This window comes from Salvelinus namaycush, unplaced genomic scaffold (assembly GCF_016432855.1).
Source record: "Salvelinus namaycush isolate Seneca unplaced genomic scaffold, SaNama_1.0 Scaffold130, whole genome shotgun sequence".
Taxonomy (NCBI): domain Eukaryota; kingdom Metazoa; phylum Chordata; class Actinopteri; order Salmoniformes; family Salmonidae; genus Salvelinus; species Salvelinus namaycush.
In genome coordinates this window covers 80,758-101,222 of record NW_024058009.1, presented here as the reverse complement: position 1 = coordinate 101,222, position 20,465 = coordinate 80,758, and the positions used below count along the sequence as shown (strand labels likewise).

Below are 20,465 nucleotides of genomic sequence, written 5' to 3'. Positions count from 1 at the left end.
AGAGAGAGAGAGAGAGAGAAAGAAAGGGGGGGAGATGGAGATACTTAGATATACACTCAGATGCATTTTAATGAAACTATGTAGTACAGTTAAGCAATAAGGCACGAGGGGATGCGGTATATGGCCAATATACCACGGCTAAGGACTGTTCTTTGGATACAGCCCTTAGCTTATATATTGGCAATATACCACAAACCCCCGAGGTGCCTTATTGCTATTATAAACTGGTTACAAACATATTTAGAACAGTAAAATAAATGTTTTGTCATACCCGTGGTATACAGTCTCATGTTTTGTGTGGACCCCAGGAAGAGTAGCTGCTGCTTTTGTAGCAGCTAATGGGGATCCTAATAAAATACCAAAAATACCAAATATACCACGGCTTTCGGACAATCAGCATTCAGCGCTCGTTCTACCCAGTTTATAATGGTTGTTAGATGCTGTATCATTCAACTGGCTAGAAGCACTACATTGGTTTTCTGACCATTGGACGATACACTACTCTCAGAACGTATGCTATTCTTACCCTTTTACCCACCGAGATCTCTGTCATCTACATCACTGATCACTGATTCAGGATCAGCTCCTAATCACAGTCAAACGACACACTTTCACAAAATGCTTGAAGACATGGCTAAAGGAAAATCAGATTTGTGAACATGGTCCCTAGCTGTGTGTTGCCGCTTTCCATGTCTGTTGTCTGTAACTTGTGAGGTGTGGAAACACTTTGTTGCTTTTATGAATTTTGTCTTGCTGCTTTTTGTTCTATGTTGCTCTGCCTGTATGCTACGTCTTGCTTGTCCTATGTTGCTATGTCTGTATGCTATGTCTTGTTCTATGTTGCTATTGTCTATATTGTAATTGTTTTTAATAACCTGCCCAGGGACTACGGTTGAAAATTAGCCGGCTGGCTAAAACCGGCACTTTTACTGAAACGTTGATTAATGTGCACTGTCCCTGTAAAAATAAAATAAACTCAAACTCAAACTCAAACCCTAACCAGCACTAAAGGCTGATCCAGGACGATTCACAAAGGAAAAGATGACAAATAAAGAGACGTTTTATGACCTGAGGAGTTTGGGTAGTAACTGAGTGAGTGGAGACTCTAGAGAAAGACTGTTTGTTCTGCTCTAATGCAGCTAGATTAGGCCAAACAGCCTTATGTCTGCATGTAGGGCTTATGATAAAGGACATGAATAATACGTGTGTCTGTTTCTAAGGGTGCTGGCACCAGTGGAGGCTGTTGAGGGGAGGACGGCTCATAATAATGGCTGGAACGGAGCAGATGGAATGGCACCATGGAAACCATGTGTTTGATAACATTCCACTTAGTCCACTCCAGCCATTACCAAGAGCCCGTCCTCCCCAAGTAAGGTGCCACCAACCTCCTGTGACTGGCACGTATATATTCAAACAGCAGGCAAGGCATGACCAGCCCTTCATTTGAGACGTGATGCCCTGAGAAGCCTGTGGTATGCTCCAGAAAGAATAGAGTACTGAGTACAATATGCCACCATTATACAACGCGGCTGGTGCGCGTGCACACAGTACAGTGCTTGTTTGGATGCCAACAACATCTGCAGTACTACTCATCCTCTTGGTATGGTACATGATCTAACCAGGAAGAACCCATAGTTATAGGCTGTAACTAAGGCCTGGAGACCTCTTGTGTGATGAGTACCTGAAGAGTTTGGCTTAGTGGGCTAATGCAGTCGTATGAAAGACCCGGGTTCGAACCCCGTCCGTCACACATCCCTACAAGCTACACACTAGGCTCCTCTCTCGGCCTCTGTGAGAGGATACCTTTACCCGCGTGGCACTCTCCCAGGTAATATAAGTCAAGGCCCGGCGAGTTGAGACATGAACACTGAATGCCTGGAATTTCCTGGCTTTAAGGATACTTTTTCCTCCTCCCGACATGTGTGTCTTAGATCTACACGCCACAGTCAATCATAGGCTCCCCTAGACCGGTAACCCCTCCCTTCCCTCACCAGCGATAATCTCCCATGAATCCTAGGCTAAATGTTTGGTAGATAGACGTCTTGTCTTCATTATAAGTCCCTCAGTAAACACAACCTAACATCATGTCCATTCATTGTCATGCCTTGGTTCAACAGTAGCCTGTATGTGTGAATCCTGTGTTGTGATGTGATGTGTGGCGTTGCAGACCCACCAACGCTCCTCTTGCGTCGGCTGTGTATCTGTGAGCTCTTCAGGTCTGAGTAGCCGTGTTGTTGGGAGTAGTTCTTATGATGCTTCTGCATCGGCTTGGTCTCCTCCATGACCTCATTTTCCGCACCTCGTCAAAACAGAAGGCAGCCGTGTTAATGCAATGTCTCGACACACACACACACACACACACACACACACACACACACACACACACACACACACACACACACACACACACACACACACACACACACACACACACACACACACACACACACACACACACACACACAGTCGCAGACACTCACGCCCACACACACAAACACACAGACACAGTCGCAGAGACTCACTCATACACACACGCACACACACACCCACACACACATACACACAGAGAAAGGAAGCTTACTCAACCAAGCAAGTTCACCCCAGTTTCACCACTCAAGCCTACATTAATGACACTTTACAAGCCCACTTAATTGGAGGTGAATTACATTGTGGTACAAGTGGCTAGTGTGGTCCTCAGCTAAAGACTGCGTCATTTCCTCCATTGATGTTTAATGGAGCCTGCTTCTCCACAACAAACATTCCTAGTCACCGGCTTAATGACTTAAATGAACCGCCTTTATTGGCTTGGCAGACGGTTGATGATGTCATACCTCGACAGTAATCACCATCATCATCATTGTTCGGCTGCAAAACAGCCGACCACAAGCCTCCTCCAGTAGGATCTAGGTAGGAGCAAACAGGATCTAGATAGTATGTTTTAAACCATGCCATAGACCTGAATGTACAGACTAAAACTAAATGCCTCTAAATAGTGCCAAATAGGGTTCTTTGGCTTGTTCTTTGGCTTAAAAACCTGAATGGTTCTTCAAACGGTACTACACAGAACATTTAAGATTGATGCAGGTTCTTTATAGAACCATAGCGGATCCCTTGTTGGTGCTACCCTTGTTGGTGCTATATAGAACCCTTTCCTAAGGTTCTATACAGAACCATTAATAAAAGGTTCTATATAACACCAAAAAAGGGTTCCGCTATGGTTACAACCCTTTTTGGAGCTATACAGAGCACTTTTTAAGGTTCTTTATAGAACCTTTATGGAGAATGGTTCTATAAAGAACCTTCATCAATCTTAAATGTTCTATGTAGTACCGTTTGAAGAACCTTAAATGTTGTTATTTTGGTTAGCCATATTATATTGTTTGAATTCCATAGGTGTTATTATTGTGGTAGTTGAATCAGGTGTGCTAGCTCTGGAACTGCTGGGACTCGCTGAGGGGAAAATTGAGAACTGAGGTAGACAACAGTTCTCAATTGACATAAGGCCATATGTGAGTCTTTCACAAGGCACCATCACTGGCCATAGTCATATTTACAATGCAATGTCATAACACCACAGATTACATCAACTGGAATGACACTCTGACTCACGGTTGTACAAAATGAGCTGTTAACAAACCATGCCCCGAAATATTCTAATAAGCCACCACCCCTACATTTTAATTATCACTAACAGAGAAACCCTTTTCTGAAATGCAAAGAACCATCGAAGGGCTCAATGGGTTCATTGAGTCCTTATGGTTCCACATAGAACCATCACCCTTCCCAAAGAACCCTTGAGGAACCCTCTTTTCTTAGTGTGTAATTACATGCTCAGTCTTATTCACCCATTACTAAACACAGTGGGAGGAGGGGGAGACTTTCACAGAAGGAATGCAGCGGCTACAGTTGAGTCACACAGGTGGCCATCTTGTAATGTAAACCAAGGTGGTCGTTTCACAGGTGGTCATCAACCCCCATCAGCCAAGTAGTCTAGTAGTCTAATTAGTGGTTTTACATCACTATTTATAGGAAATGTTTGCTTAAATGTTGACTTTTGGCAGAAAGTGTACAATTACGTTGAGTGCAATTATGTTTAGTCATGGTGCCACAGTACAGTGCAGCGCTGTTAGCTAACTGAATGCTAACAGTTTACTGTGGCTAGCTCACCTTATTACAGTCATGGTGCCACAGTACAGTGCAGGGCTGTTAGCTAACTGAATGCTAACAGTTTACTGTAGCTAGCTCACCTTATTACAGTCATGGTGCCACAGTACAGTGCAGGGCTGTTAGCTAACTGAATGCTAACAGTTTACTGTAGCTAGCTCACCTTATTACAGTCATGGTCATCTGATAATCCCAGCTTGTTTTGGTCCCCACCCAGAGTATGCACTTTATTACAGGATCTGGTGCCAAAGTAACATACACTCATGGTACAGAACGCAAACACACACACACTCATGGTTGGCGTGCACGCACACACACACACACACACACACACACACACACACACACACACACACACACACACACACACACACACACACACAGCAGTAAAACGATAAAGGGATGCAGCCTTTTCCCAGGGAACAGAGGCTGGACTGTACAGAAACTTTCTGAGACACTGTTTACAGATCAGGTGGGTCCTCTCTTTGGTAGCCCACCTGTTCAAGGGACACAACCCCATACCTGTTCACATATACTGAACACACACACACATCACACACCCAAACACACACACACAACGGAAACCTAAACACACACATCAGAACTCAACTCACTATGCTCATAACAACGTAAAGCCCAGAGTCAACCATTAGACAAAGCCTTCAGGTAAACACAAGGACTTCACTTATCCAGCTCCTTTGTGCTGTAGACGAGACATCTGAAAGGCTTTTCTTCTCCTCTACAAGGTCTATATAAACCTCTGTTTGCGTATTTATTTACCTCTGTATGCTGCATTTCGAGGCCTTGTCGAGCCTAAACATTGCCCAGGCAGTGGGAAGAGAGAGAGAGGCCTTGTCGAGCCTAAACATTGCCCAGGCAGTGGGAAGAGAGAGAGAGGCCTTGTCGAGCCTAAACATTGCCCAGGCAGTGGGAAGAGAGAGAGAGGCCTTGTCGAGCCTAAACATTGCCCAGGCAGTGGGAAGAGAGAGGAGGCCATAGCGTCTCCCTGTCAGCTAGTCAGTCATTTAGCAGACACTCTTATCCAGAGCAACCACAGGAGCAATTAGGGTTAAATGTCTTGCTCAAGAGGACATCGACAGATTTGTTTCACCTAGTCGGCTCTGGGATTTGAACCAGCTATATTTTGCTTATAACAGCTAGGTACCTACCGTCCCAGTCAGACAGCTAGGACCCAGAAAAGATTTCCCTCCCTAGAGGAAGTTATTAGTGTTTACCTGCTCTGCTTGGGAGCCCTGTCTCCCTGCCGTTTAGCCCAACACAAAACCTATAGGTATCACTGTGTCAAGTAGGCTCATGTACACTAAGGCACTCAAACACACACGCTAAAACACACATGCACGCACACACACACACACACACATATGCACTCAGTCAGACACACAAACATGCACGCTAAAACACACATGCACGCACACACACACATGCACGCACACATGCACACACACACACATATGCACTCAGTCAGACACACAAACATGCACGCATGGACACGCAGGACGTGCAAGCACGCATTCAGACATGCACACTAACACACACACACTCTGTCCTGTCTGCCCTCCTGTCAGTGAAACAGGTTGTGACAGCTGCCTGATGTCTCCACCTAACAACCTTTTAATGCTTTGGGTCACTGACAGAACTCCCAGCCTGTCTCTCTTTCTGTCTCTCTCTCACTCGCCCCTTAACCTTTCTCCGTTTACCCTTCTCTCTTCCTCCATCCCTCTTTCTCTTGCTCTCCCTCTCTTTATCGCTCTCTACCTTTCCCCGTCTCTCTCAATCCCTCTCTCTCTTCCTTTTTATCTCTCTACCCCCTACCTATCTACCTCTCAACCCCCCCTTAATTTCTCTCTATCTATTCTTCCCCTTTCTCTCTCTAGGTGGGAAGGGAGTGAAGGAGAGGGGGAGGCAGGCAGGGAGGTAGGGAGTGAAGGAGAGGGGGAGGCAGGCAGGTTGGGAGGGAGGGAGGAAAGGAAGGAGGGAAGGAGAGGGGGAGGCAGGCAGGCAGGAAGGGAAGGAGACGGGGAGGGAGGGAGGGAGGGAGGGAGGGAGGGAGGGAGGGAGGGAGGGAGGGAGGGAGGGAGGGAGGGAGGGAGGGAGGGAGGGAGGGCGTCACGGCAATGGACACCGGGAGGAGACAGGCCATGTCAGAGCGGCTGGAGAGAGAAAAGGAGACGCCATATAAAGGAGTCCTTTATGGACTGACTACTGCTTTTTCAGCATCACAAAAGACCTTTCTGTTGTTTTCCTTTCTACATGAAGAAAGCAGGCTGGGAGAGAAAGAGAGAGGGAGGGGGAAGGGAGGGAGATGGATAGACATAGTGATTAGAGCGAGAGAGAAGGATAGACAGAGACGGGGGAGAAGAGAGAAAGAGATATGGAGACAGAGATGGGGAGAAGAGAGAAAGAGATATGGAGACAGAGATGGGGGAGAAGAGAGAAAGAGATATGGAGACAGACAGGGAGAAGAGAGAAAGAGATATGGATAGACAGACGGGGAGAAGAGAGAAAGAGATATGGAGACAGAGACGGGGAGAAGAGAGAAAGAGATATGGATAGACAGAGACGGGGAGAAGAGAGAAAGAGATATGGAGACAGAGAGGAGGAGAAGAGAGAAAGAGATATGGAGACAGAGACGGGGGAGAAGAGAGAAAGAGATATGGAGACAGAGACGGGGGAGAAGAGAGAAAGAGATATGGAGACAGAGACGGGGAGAAGAGAGAAAGAGATATGGATAGACAGAGAGAGAGACAAGCATGAAGACACAGAAGCAGACTGAATGAGCAAGAGAGAGAAAGAAAAAAGAAAGGAGAGTGAGAGGAAGAGAAAGACAGTAAAGAAGACAGAGAAAGATATAATGCTACCTCTGTAGGTAGCCCCCCTCCTCCTCTCCCCTGTCTACTCCAGGTAAGGTAGAGGTAAAGGCTTGTAGGTAATGACACGCCTGCTGCCTGCAGCAGCCTCCTCAGTCTCCAGCCATGAATCACACTGCCTCTGATGACTCCTAAATTACTCCCTCTATTAGCTAGGAGACTCTCTCTCTCTCTCTCTCTCTCTCTCTCTCTCTCTCTCTCTCTCTCCCTCTCCCTCCTTCCCTCATTCTATGTTTGACTCCCCCGTTCACTGTCAGCATGCTACCTGCTGACACAACACTTCTGGACCCGTTTTCATAAAGTATCTCAGGAGTGCTGATCTAGGATCAGTGTTGCCTTTCCTACTCTGAGACATCTTATGAATACAGGCCCTGGTCATGGAGAAATGGAAATGGTTCTTCCTGTGAGAGAGTGTATCAGCCCACTGAGCACAGACGTCAGTTCAATGTCTAGTTTTAATTTACATTGGGTTGAGTTGTCTTTTTTGAAATCCAACCAGATTTCCATGTTGATTCAACATCATTACATTTTTTGTTTGAAATGAAGTGGAAACAATGTTGATTCAATCAGTTTCCCCCAGTGGGAGTATTTTGTCTCAACGGGCATGTGGCTGTGGGTGAATCTGGGGCATCAGAGTAGGAATGCTGATCTAGAATCAGGTCCCCCATGTCCATATAATCTTATTAAAAGGCAAAGACTGATCCTAGATCAGAACTCTGAGAAGCTTAGAGAATACAGGCCCTGAACTGTTGCCAACTGTAGGTGAACAGGCAGAGCAGAGCTGTAGGGTCAGGTTGTTGCTGCACAGCCTTTCCCTGTAGAGTGAAGTGCAGCCAGGAATACAGGCTCCACCTCTCCACCTCAGGCCTCATGTCAAGAGTCAGGTTCCCCTTCCTGTCACTCCTTCAGTATAGACAGATAAGAACAGACCAAGAGGCTGGGGAAGATGAGAGGGGAGGGGGAGAGGAGACTGGCTCCAGGGGGGACAGGTCATCTAAGCTGTCACCCTGTCTGAAGAGACCATCGCCTTGCTGACTGCTCTTCACTGACTCCCTGACATACACACACAAGCACATACACGCCAAAACACATACACGTGCATGTTCACACACACAATCACCCTCCCATCCACCATGGACCTCCTACATGCCCCTGAGGCTGCTCTCAACACTGCAGACTCTCGACACTGCAGACTTTCGACACTGCAAACTCTCGACACTGCAGACTCTCGACACTGTAGACTCTAATCACTGCAGACTTTCGACACTGCAGACTCTCAACACTGCAGTCTCTCGACACTGTAGACTCTAATCACTGCAGACTTTCGACACTGCAGACTCTCAACACTGCAGTCTCTCGACACTGTAGACTCTAATCACTGCAGACTTTCGACACTGCAGACTCTCAACACTGCAGACTCTCGACACTGTAGACTCTAATCACTGCAGACTTTCGACACTGCAGACTCTCAACACTGCAAACTCTCGACACTGCAGACTCTCGACACTGTAGACTCTAATCACTGCAGACTTTCGACACTGCAGACTTTCAACACTGCAGACTCTCAACACTGTAGACTCTAATCACTGCAGACTCTCAACACTGCAGACTCTCATCACTGCAGTCTCTCATCACTGCAGACTCTCATCACTGCAGACTCTCATCACTGCACAGACCCATATAAAACACACGCCAAGACCAGATAAGCCCTGAAGGTCTCCTTCTAAATGACACTGACACATCCCTGCCTTCTTCCCAGGGCTCAACACAGCTGAAGAGGGTGACAACTCCTATCTGTCTACAAGGTATAAGAGTTGAACAAGTGGCTAGGGGTTAAGGGTTTAGGATCCCTAAACCCTTAACATATGCAACATATGCCATGGGACAAACAGACACAGATAACTGACAGTTCTCCCTCTCCCTCTCCCTCTCCCTCTCCCTCTAGCTCTCGCTCTCTCTCTCTCTCTCTCACCATCTCTCTCCATCTCTCTCTCACCCCCCCTCTACTTTCTGACAGGCAGGACCCAGTCCCTTGTACAGTCCCTCTCCCCTGTAACTAGCTTTACTGTCCTGCCGTTCACAACAAAAGCTCTGAAAATACACCGCTGGCTGGCGTCTAAGGTCTTTCAATGGCCTGCCTGGCAGCCTGTTGGCCCATCAGGCAGTCTGTTGGCCTCCAGGCAGATGTATGTACTGGTAGTAATAATCAGGCAGTCTGTTGGCCTCCAGGCAGATGTATGTACTGGTAATAATAATCAGGCAGTCTGTTGGCCTCCAGGCAGATGTATGTACTGGTAGTAATAATCAGGCAGTCTGTTGGCCTCCAGGCAGATGTATGTACTGGTAGTAATACTCAGGCATTCAGTTGGCCTCCAGGCAGATGTATGTACTGGTAGTAATAATCAGGCAGTCTGTTGGCCTCCAGGCAGATGTATGTACTGGTAGTAATAATCAGGCAGTCTGTTGGCCTCCAGGCAGATGTATGTACTGGTAATAATAATCAGGCAGTCTGTTGGCCTCCAGGCAGATGTATGTACTGGTAGTAATAATCAGGCAGTCTGTTGGCCTCCAGGCAGATGTATGTACTGGTAATAATAATCAGGCAGTCTGTTGGCCTCCAGGCAGATGTATGTACTGGTAGTAATAATCAGGCAGTCTGTTGTCCTCCAGGCAGATGTATGTACTGGTAATAATAATCAGGCAGTCTGTTGGCCTCCAGGCAGATGTATGTACTGGTAATAATAATCAGGCAGTCTGTTGGTCTTCAAGCAGATGTATGTACTGGTAGTAATAATCAGGCAGTCTGTTGTCCTCCAGGCAGATGTATGTACTGGTAGTAATAATCAGGCAGTCTGTTGGCCTCCAGGCAGATGTATGTACTGGTAATAATAATCAGGCAGTCTGTTGGCCTCCAGGCAGATGTATGTACTGGTAATAATAATCAGGCAGTCTGTTGGCCTCCAGGCAGATGTATGTACTGGTAGTAATAATCAGGCAGTCTGTTGGCCTCCAGGCAGATGTATGTACTGGTAATAATAATCAGGCAGTCTGTTGGCCTCCAGGCAGATGTATGTACTGGTAGTAATAATCAGGCAGTCTGTTGTCCTCCAGGCAGATGTATGTACTGGTAATAATAATCAGGCAGTCTGTTGTCCTCCAGGCAGATGTATGTACTGGTAATAATAATCAGGCAGTCTGTTGGTCTTCAGGCAGATGTATGTACTGGTAGTAATAATCAGGCAGTCTGTTGTCCTCCAGGCAGATGTATGTACTGGTAGTAATAATCAGGCAGTCTGTTGGCCTCCAGGCAGATGTATGTACTGGTAATAATAATCAGGCAGTCTGTTGGCCTCCAGGCAGATGTATGTACTGGTAATAATAATCAGGCAGTCTGTTGGCCTCCAGGCAGATGTATGTACTGGTAGTAATAATCAGGCAGTCTGTTGGCCTCCAGGCAGATGTATGTACTGGTAATAATAATCAGGCAGTCTGTTGGCCTCCAGGCAGATGTATGTACTGGTAGTAATAATCAGGCAGTCTGTTGTCCTCCAGGCAGATGTATGTACTGGTAGTAATAATCAGGCAGTCTGTTGGCCTCCAGGCAGATGTATGTACTGGTAATAATAATCAGGCAGTCTGTTGGCCTCCAGGCAGATGTATGTACTGGTAATAATAATCAGGCAGTCTGTTGGCCTCCAGGCAGATGTATGTACTGGTAGTAATAATCAGGCAGTCTGTTGGCCTCCAGGCAGATGTATGTACTGGTAATAATAATCAGGCAGTCTGTTGGCCTCCAGGCAGATGTATGTACTGGTAGTAATAATCAGGCAGTCTGTTGTCCTCCAGGCAGATGTATGTACTGGTAATAATAATCAGGCAGTCTGTTGTCCTCCAGGCAGATGTATGTACTGGTAATAATAATCAGGCAGTCTGTTGGTCTTCAGGCAGATGTATGTACTGGTAGTAATAATCAGGCAGTCTGTTGTCCTCCAGGCAGATGTATGTACTGGTAGTAATAATCAGGCAGTCTGTTGGCCTCCAGGCAGATGTATGTACTGGTAATAATAATCAGGCAGTCTGTTGGCCTCCAGGCAGATGTATGTACTGGTAATAATAATCAGGCAGTCTGTTGGCCTCCAGGCAGATGTATGTACTGGTAGTAATAATCAGGCAGTCTGTTGGCCTCCAGGTAGATGTATGTACTGGTAATAATAATCAGGCAGGTAACAGAACACATTCCACTGTTTGAAGGGAGGCATTTCAATTCAATTATAAACACATTTTCTCATGCTAAGGCTAGCTGCTAGAACCAGCCCTCCTGAGACCTATTTCAGACTCCACTCAGTCCAACCGATATGATGACGAGCTGAATTGTGGAGGAAAAGTCCTTTCATAATGTATGCCTGCTATATTCCACATGTGCTGTGTTTGTGTGGTGTGATAATCTAATGAAATGTTATTGCTATGTTGATCTGATAGGAGACACAAGACATGTTTAACCATTGGTGATTCAATAAAGTTAACTAAATTTGCCAATTGGAAATGTGGATAAAACAAACAGACAACATCAGTAATAACATACATGCAACTATGTCTAATGATAAAATGACCAATGACATAGGCCTATATCTGTACCCCAACATAGGTGTGAGAGATGTAATGAACCCTGTATATAAGTCAAACCAAAGAAAAGCCCATTGGCTATTTAATTAGTGAATATGAGCAACTGTTTCTTGGAGCAATAGCACCAACATGAATCATATGGCTAATAGTAATCACCAACATGAATCATATGGCTAATAGTAATCACCAACATGAATCATATGGCTAATAGTAATCACCAACATGAATCATATGGCTAATAGTAATCACCAACATGAATCATATGGCTAATAGTAATCACCAACATGAATCATATGGCTAATAGTAATCACCAACATGAATCATATGGCTAATAGTAATCACCAACATGAATCATATGGCTAATAGTAATCACCAACATGAATCATATGGCTAATAGTAATCACCAACATGAATCATATGGCTAATAGTAATCACCAACATGAATCATATGGCTAATAGTAATCACCAACATGAATCATATGGCTAATAGTAATCACCAACATGAATCATATGGCTAATAGTAATCACCAACATGAATCATATGGCTAATAGTAATCACCAACATGAATCATATGGCTAATAGTAATCACCAACATGAATCATATGGCTAATAGTAATCATAGTTGGCATTTGAGGTAGACCTTCCATTACCAACACAGGTGTTTAAAGCCAATTATATAATTATCCATTTCCATCCACAAGACAGACTTGGGGAAAGCCCAGATTTGATATATGGCGGGTGGCCTGTGTAAATAGAGGCTCATGTGAACCCAAACAGCTTGTGCCAGCGCACCCTTGTAACCGAATCTTCCCTTCAAAAAGAGCCAGAGACAGACAGCTAGATTGCTCTCGACAAGAGACAACCACCTCCAAGGAACATGACTGCGGCAGAAAAACTGTGCTCACTGCACCCTGTGCGCCGCATGCGCCTATCCGTTTACAGCCACCGTCCAACGCGCCGCATGTCCCCATCCGTTTACAGCCACAGCTGTATAAAGCCAGCATATTGCGGGTGACAACTGCTAAATAGAATCCGGGAAAATAAATACCGCGGTGAAAGTCCACCTTCTATGTCACATGTGTACACTACAGAGTCGGACGTGTCTTATCTCTCGAAAACGCGCTGGTGTTTTCGTTATCAGTTCCCAAGTAGGATGCACCACTTTCTGTTCCAGAAAACCTGGCCTTCCCTCCCTTCTCCCTGGCCTCGACTACAAATCCAGGAACATTTCGTCCACGAGACCCTGCCTAAACACGCTCCCGTGTCGTTGTTGTTTGTTTGTTTGTTTGTCTGTTTTCAATTAGCTAATTAAAAAGACCCAAATTACTACATATAATCCCCGCCAAATGTCTCCGGGCCGGGCAGCGGGGCACATACATAGCCTTTTACGCGCTCGGCGCCGAGAGCAGCTTGACCAGTCCATTCATTTCATAGCAACAGTTGTTGGAGAAGCATGCTGACTGGCTGCTGAGATCCCAAGGTAAGATTGATACGGAGAACACCACAGGCTACAGCAACTCCCACTCAGTGAAACAAGAGAATAACTCAAACATGCATTTGCTGGTGCTGAATCAGTAACACTATCCAATCGGGTATGCCCAAATAATGTCTGCTGCGTTTGTGCGACCTTCATAGATTCGGTATCATCGTTCTTTCCCCTAGTCAATTTTATGACACCGTTCTAAGTGACTTATAAATACAAGTAAACACCTTTCTGGTATCGCCCAGTGCGACAGATTGGGGTTCGAGCAAAGTTCAGTGGAATGGAATCACAGTTCGTGTGCGTGAAAGTATCAAGAGACAGAATTTACCTACGGGGGCGTCTATCTCGGAGTCCAATAGCCGCTGGAGGTCGCTGATGCTGTGGATTTCGCTGTGGGACAGTCTCTCTATCAACTCCTGCGGGACTTCCTACACACACACAAAATCAAGACGAAACGATTACAATGAAGATTAAAGACACACATGGACTGTAAAAGAACGCATACATTGCGTCATTATCTATTATTGTCTTGTTAATTCAGGTTAATGGAGAGGAAAAATGACGCAACGGTGTGCCCATTACAGCATGCATGTTCGGCTCTCTAGAGTCTTGTTCACAGGCCGTCCGCTACACTTGCACTTGTGACTTGTTGCGGATACTAGGTTTCTCTCTCAAGCTGGAAGGAGTGTTCGGCCTCACAGCGACAGAGCCTAGGCTATTTATATATCCCAAGTGCGGTTCCCATGAAAGCGTTTGGCTGGCTCAACCATAACGTTGTCACAGTTGGCTCACGCATAAACAGATTTGGAACGACCGGCAAAAAGAAGTCAACTATGTTTCTTGCTGCAGTTACAATGCTTGTTTCTAAACGCGTTCTACGCAATGCATTCATATGGCAAGTGGGGTGGTGCTGATATTGCAAAACATTTGTGTCGCCTTAGGGCTACAAGTTTGCTTCTTGTTTGTTCGTTTTTTAGCAGATTAAATAGCAACAACAAACAAATCCAATAGGCTTTTATGACTTAATATGCACAAAGTCAGCACAAAATGATTGAGAAACAACATTTTAAATATAAATAAAAGTAGACCTAATATGTTTGCAAAAATCAAAATAACGTGTATCCAAAATAGCCTAGGCCTATGCACTTTGTAACAAGTACCTTATTACTCAATTGTTAAATCTATAAATAGTTGTGTCCCACAACTTGTAAAACAACATGCAACAATGTCGACTGCTGGCAAGCAAAGCCCCTTCTCCAGAACAAATGCGCGCTAAGGACAGCACCGGGACCCCGAAGTCCCTAGACTACCCTCTACCCATTCGCCCCCACACTCAACCCCCTCAACCCCGAAAAACGACCCCCGGCGCCAGCAAGAGTGTGACAGCGAGAGAGAGAGGCATGCACTGTGCCTGACTGTAGCCTGCCACCATGGCTAGTCTTATTCAAAGCCGTAGAAAGTGGTTGCGAAAAGCCCTTATGTCTATCATACCTCAGCAACAGCATTCAGCAGGTACGATGTACAGAGCAGGAAGTAGCAAAGTACGGGTCTCATCTCCCTTTAATTCCGATTTCCCCCAAAACAAGAAAACGTCTCCTGCTGTAGGAGCCGCAAAGTCGCTCCTGCCCGCAGATGATCAAGAACCATCCCTTGGGGAGAGGAACATGTGAGTAGTCCCGTTCAGTCGCCCGCGGTACAACTCCTAAACACTTGTTTGGGAAACTCTGCGGATATCTGAAGTGCTTTGAAGTAGAGTAGTTGACTGCAATGTAATTCACATTCGTGCGCGTCCGCCACTCCGAGCCCTCTCTCCGTGACAGAAGTAGAGCAGACAAAAGGACATGGCTGGCTCCTTAGACCAGTTGAGCAGTAAGGCAATCCCAACAGAAGACCTTGACAATCATTGCACTTGTTATCGACCCCCCAAGAACGAATAACTTGTTCAGTCTTCGTCGGAGGTTGGAAAACACGTGTAACAGTTTCCCTTGTTCTCAAATATTTCTATACCCAGAAATTATTATTTATACGATGAACATGAAAAACCATGACATTTAAATATTTCAACAACAAAAATTGCGTCTTTTTTAAATGGTACAATCCCAGGTTTAAGTCCTGTAATGAAAACCAAAAATAGAGAGGCGGAAATAGCTGTGTAAAAAGTTGTCCGTGTGTTCTATCCAGTAAGTGCTTAGCTTGCAGTGGGGAATAGAGAGCTCGACAGGTCCGTCTCTGTGTTGGACTCTGGAGTGAATAAAGTCTCGAGCGCACCGGAGCCGCTGAATATAGTGAGCTCGAGCTGTGGGAGTTGGGTGAGCCGAGTGCCCGATGCGCCACCCCTCGCGCTCCGGTGGTGCTCTCCCATCAATTCACCAGGCCAGGGAGCTGGTTGGTTGGCGGATGATTTAAGAATATATCCTCCTCTACCTCCAACCCCCATCCATGACGTCACCTACAAAAAAACACACGCATAGGCTATTGATTTAGCTACATATTAAGAAACTACATCTGAAATAAAGAATTGAACATAATAACAAGATATATATTTAATGATGATGAAGATGATAAAGCCCATGCCTTTGACCATCACTAATCTTCCTTATGATACACAGAGAGTAACCAACTGTTACAACACCTCTTAACAGTATCATGCATGAGTGATCCATTTAACTTTTATCCAGCCTGTGTCACTCAAATCATCAAATCAAATGTTATTTCACATGCTTAGTAAACAACAGGTGTGGGCTTAATAAGAACTGCAAAAATCACTGAAGCTGGAGACTCATATCTCCCTCTCTAACTTTAAGCACCAGCTGTCAGAGCAGCTCACAGATCATTGCACCTGTACATAGCGCATCTGTAAATAGCCCATCCAACTACCTCATCCCCATCCTGTTATTTTTTTGGGCTCCTTTGCACCCCAGTATCTCTACTTGCCCATTCATCTTCTGCACATCTATCACTCCAGTGTGTAATTGTTAAATTGTAATTATTTTGCCACTATGGCCTATTTATTGCCTTACCTCCCTTATCTTACCTCATTTGCACACACTGTATATAGACTTTTCTATTGTGTTATTGACTGTGTGTTTGTTTATTCGATGTGTAACTCTGTGTTGTTGTTTGTGTCGCACTGCTTTGCTTTATCTTGGCCAGGTCGCAGTTGTAAATGAGAACTTGTTCTCAATTGGCCTAACTGGTTAAATAAAGGTGAAATATAAAATTAAAATAATAATGTCCATTATTGAGAGTAAGACCATCAGTGTAAAGGCCCAGTGCAGTCACAAACATAATTTCCTGTATTTTATATATATTTCCACACTATGAGGTTGGAATAATACTGTGAATTTGTGAAAATGATGATAATGCACTTTTAGTGTAAGAGCTATATGAAATTTCACCGTATTGGTGGGATGGAGTTTTGGCCTGCCTTGTGACATCACCAGGTGATAAATGAGTTATTAGACCAATAAGAGAGTTCCAAACCTTTTTGCCAATAACAGGTCATTTTCAGTTTTCCCCTCCCCACTCAGACCACTCCCAGACAGTCCTAGCTAAATTCTTGCTTGAGAAAATGTTCTTTGCTAAGAAGAGATTTTTTTTTGGGGGGGGGGGGGTGCATTTTAATTGAAAACAATCACAATAAGGTACTTCATTAAAATGGCTGCATTGGATCACAATGGCTGCATTGGACTTTTAAACAAGATGAGGAACCCACAACCCACTGTCAGGTTAACAAGAGACTGACTGGTCTAAACGTGCTCAGAGGAAGTCACCATTCAACTCTAGAGTAGAGGGGTTTATTTGGGAGGTCCTGGTTGGAAAAGCCCTTGGGGGCAGGTTAAAGTCCAGGACGTACAGGACTGGACACACCACCACTGGCCACAGGTGTGGCCTCGGCCTCAATGCTTATTTCAGAGAACAACTTCCCTATAGCCTGAAATACAACGTGAATATCACTCAGTTTCCCTATGGTTTCACTTCACAAGTTAAATAAACAGGGTGGCCCTTACAATCACAACTTCTTCCCAGCCTGAAATCCAAACTAAATATCTCTCTTGTTTCACATCACTGACTCAAGTGAAATAGTGGCCCCCAATTTCACTATAGATTGCATCGCAGCAAAAGGCTTTTGATATCAGAGCAACTTTCCGAGCCTGGAATATAAACCTAATATTTCAACCTAATATTTCACCTGAATAAGTGAAGGGAAAACAGAGAGATATGGAGAAAAAGTTAAACAGAGGAAAAAAAATTGAAATTGAGAAAAAGGGGCAATATTCAGTTTGGATTCCAGAGTACAACCTTCCTGCATACATACTATTTGACCTGTAGTCATTAAACTCTAGGTTACTACAGTAACATAGTTATTTCTCTGCCGTGTGCAGCACTTTCCCCCATAATATTTGTCATGGCAGTGGTTGCTCATGCCCCCATAGCTTTCTATTGCATAAGTCAGGCCCAGAGAGATGAGAGATGATGGGTCCTGGTATATGACTAATGACTGATGAGCAGGTTCCTTATATAGCCCCCATGTGGTCGCCAACGTCATACACGGTCATCTCTATTACATCACAGGTCAGAGGTGGGGAGTAGAGGTGGGGAGTGGAGGTGGAGATTGGAGGGAAACTGAGAGGTTATAAGAGCAGATAGAGGAGGAGGAGAGGGGGATCATCACAGAACAGATTAGGGGAGTAGAACAATAATAAGGTGGAATGGTGAGATGAGGATAGGAACGGAAAGGAGACGAGGGGAGTAGAACAATAATAAGGTGGAATGGTGAGATGAGGATAGGAACGGAAAGGAGACGAGGGGAGTAGAACAATAATAAGGTGGAATGGTGAGATGAGGATAGGAACGGAAAGGAGACGAGGGGAGTAGAACAATAATAAGGTGGAATGGTGAGATGAGGATAGGAACGGAAAGGAGACGAGGGGAGTAGAACAATAATAAGGTGGAATGGTGAGATGAGGATAGGAACGGAAAGGAGACGAGGGGAGTAGAACAATAATAAGGTGGAATGGTGAGAAGAGGATAGGAACGGAAAGGAGACGAGGGGAGTAGAAAGAAGTCGGGGGGGGGGGGGGCAGCTGGCAGTTCTCTCCATCTAGCCCTCTCTCTCTCTCTCTCTCTCTCTCTCTCTCTCTCTCTCTCTCTCTCTCTCTCTCTCTCTCTCTCTCTCTCTCTCTCTCTCTCTCTCTCTCTCTCTCTCTCTCTCTCTCTCTCTCTCTCTCTCTCTCTCTCTCTCTCTCTCTCTCTCTCTCTCTCCTTCAGTCTCCCCCTCCACAGGCTATTAAACAACATGTTTACTGGCAACTGAGGTCTGTGTACCTAACAACATCAACCCCAATAAATAGTTTTATGGAAGCTGGCTGCACAGTAAAGCTGTGGCCATAAAGACGTGGCGGAGGAGAAGACATGTTCTCTGAGTAAGGAGATGACTCCTGTTTCTCCCCGGGCCACACATAGCACAGCTCCCACCTGGTAGGAGGGAGGAGGAAAGAACTCCTGCTCCGGAAAGTAGTGGATGTGGTGGATAAGAGTCTGACCTGGGAGTGTGGAGAAGAGCATTATAAATACTATACAACATCCACCACTTGACTTGAATGGGAATGTCCATTCTGTCTGTCCGACCTGTGGATGTGGAGGAGAGCAGACAAATAGAATGACAAGTCAGTGTTGCTGAGTCAGTGATGGATGGACCTCTTGGCCGTGGTCTATTTAACAGTAGGCGTTGTAACAAACACACTATCTTGACCAGAAGACTATCTTCCTCTCAGCTCAGTTCATCTAATACTCTCAACCACCTGGAAGTGAACCCAAGATCCTCACACTATAGACGTGTCAGAGAAGACACAACCGATAGAGGACAGGAATGTATATATGTACACACCCAGCGTAATCCCCACAGTCATCACCACACACCAGTTGTATAAATACCACTAAGTTCAACCATCCAGGTCTATGTAGTAGATCATTCTCTGTTATCCGCAGTGCTTTTCTGTAGAAATGTCAGGCATTTTACAGTGTAGCAACACAGACATTGTGCTGATTAAACAAAGAAGAATGCAGGCAGAAGAGCAAACATTCCATATCAAATCAAACTTTATTTGTCACATGCGCCGAATACAACAGGTGTACACTTTACCTTGAAATGCTTACTTACAAGCCCTTAACCAACAGTGCAGTTCAAGAAGAGTTAAGAAAATATTTACCAAGTAGACTAAAATAAATAGTAATAATAAAAAGTAACACAATAAGAATAACAATAACGAGGCTATATACAGGGGGCACCGGTACCCGAGTCAGTGTGCAGGGTACAGGATAGTTGAGGTAATATGTACATGTAGGTGGGGGTGAAGTGATGCATAGATAATAAACAGCGAGTAGCAGAAGTGTACAAAAGGGAGGGGGGTCAATGTAAATTGTCCGGTGGGGATTTTATTAATTGTTCAGCAGTCTTATGGCTTTGGGGTAGAAGCTGTTGAGGAGCCATTTGTTCCTAGACTTGGCGCTCCAGTACCGCTTGCCGTGCGGTAGCAGAGAAAACAGTCTATAACTTGGGTGACTGGAGTCTCTGACAATTTTATGGGCTTTCCTCTGACACCGCCTATTATATAGGTCCTGGATGGCAGGAAGCTTGGCCCCAGTGATGTACTGGGCCGTTCACACAACCCTCTGTAGCGCCTTACAGTCAGATGCCGAGCAGTTGCCATACCAGGCGGTGATACAACCGTTCAGGATGCTCTCAATGGTGCAGCTGTAGAACCTTTTGAGGATCTGGGAACCCATGCCAAATCTGTTCAGTCTCCTGAGGGGGAAAAGGTTTTGTCGTGCCCTCTTTACGACTGTCTTGGTGTGTTTGGACCATGATAGTTTGTTGGTGATGTGTACACCAAGGAATTTGAAGCTCTCGACCCGCTCCACTACAGCCCCATCGATGTTAATGGGGGCCTGTTCGGCCCGTCTTTTCCTGTAGTCCACAATCAGCTCCTTTGTCTTGCTCACGTTGAGGGAGAGGTTGTTGTCCTGGCACCACACTGCCAGTTCTCTGACCTCCTCCCTATAGGCCATCTCCTCGTTGTCAGTGGTCAGGTCTACCACTGTTGTGTCATCAGCAAACTTAATGATGGTGTAGGATTATGGTCAGATTTGCCAAATGGAGGGCGGGGGAGAGCTTTGTATGCATCTCTGTGTGTGGAGTAAAGGTGGTCTGGGATATTTTTTTCTCTGGTTGCACATGTGACATGCTGGTAAAAATTTGGTAAAATTGATTTAAGTTTGCCTGCATTAAAGTCCCTGGCCACTA

The 20,465-nt window shown here is 45.3% G+C and overlaps 1 protein-coding gene across 7 annotated transcripts in view; it reads right to left on the bottom strand.

Moving 5' to 3' along the window:
* Positions 1 to 15,528, bottom strand: part of LOC120036319 (platelet-derived growth factor subunit A-like) — a 36,572-nt gene extending 21,044 nt beyond the window's left edge. For 3 of the 7 annotated variants that reach the window (XR_005474465.1, XM_038982796.1, XM_038982792.1), the window contains exons 1-3: positions 14,651 to 15,528; positions 13,488 to 13,587; positions 2,174 to 2,299 (exon numbers count right to left, since the gene is read on the bottom strand). Coding sequence is in view for 6 of the 7 variants with exons in the window: in XM_038982796.1 (XP_038838724.1) it covers positions 2,174 to 2,299; positions 13,488 to 13,587; positions 14,651 to 14,713 (289 nt within the window). In the remaining variant the exon portion in view is untranslated. Of the gene's footprint in view, positions 1 to 2,173; positions 2,300 to 2,831; positions 5,571 to 13,487; positions 13,588 to 13,741; positions 14,114 to 14,650 lie in introns of those variants that run through there. The other 4 variants (XM_038982795.1, XM_038982794.1, XM_038982797.1 and 1 more) reach the window with 4 other exon arrangements.
* Between the last annotated feature and the right edge of the window lie 4,937 nt (positions 15,529 to 20,465).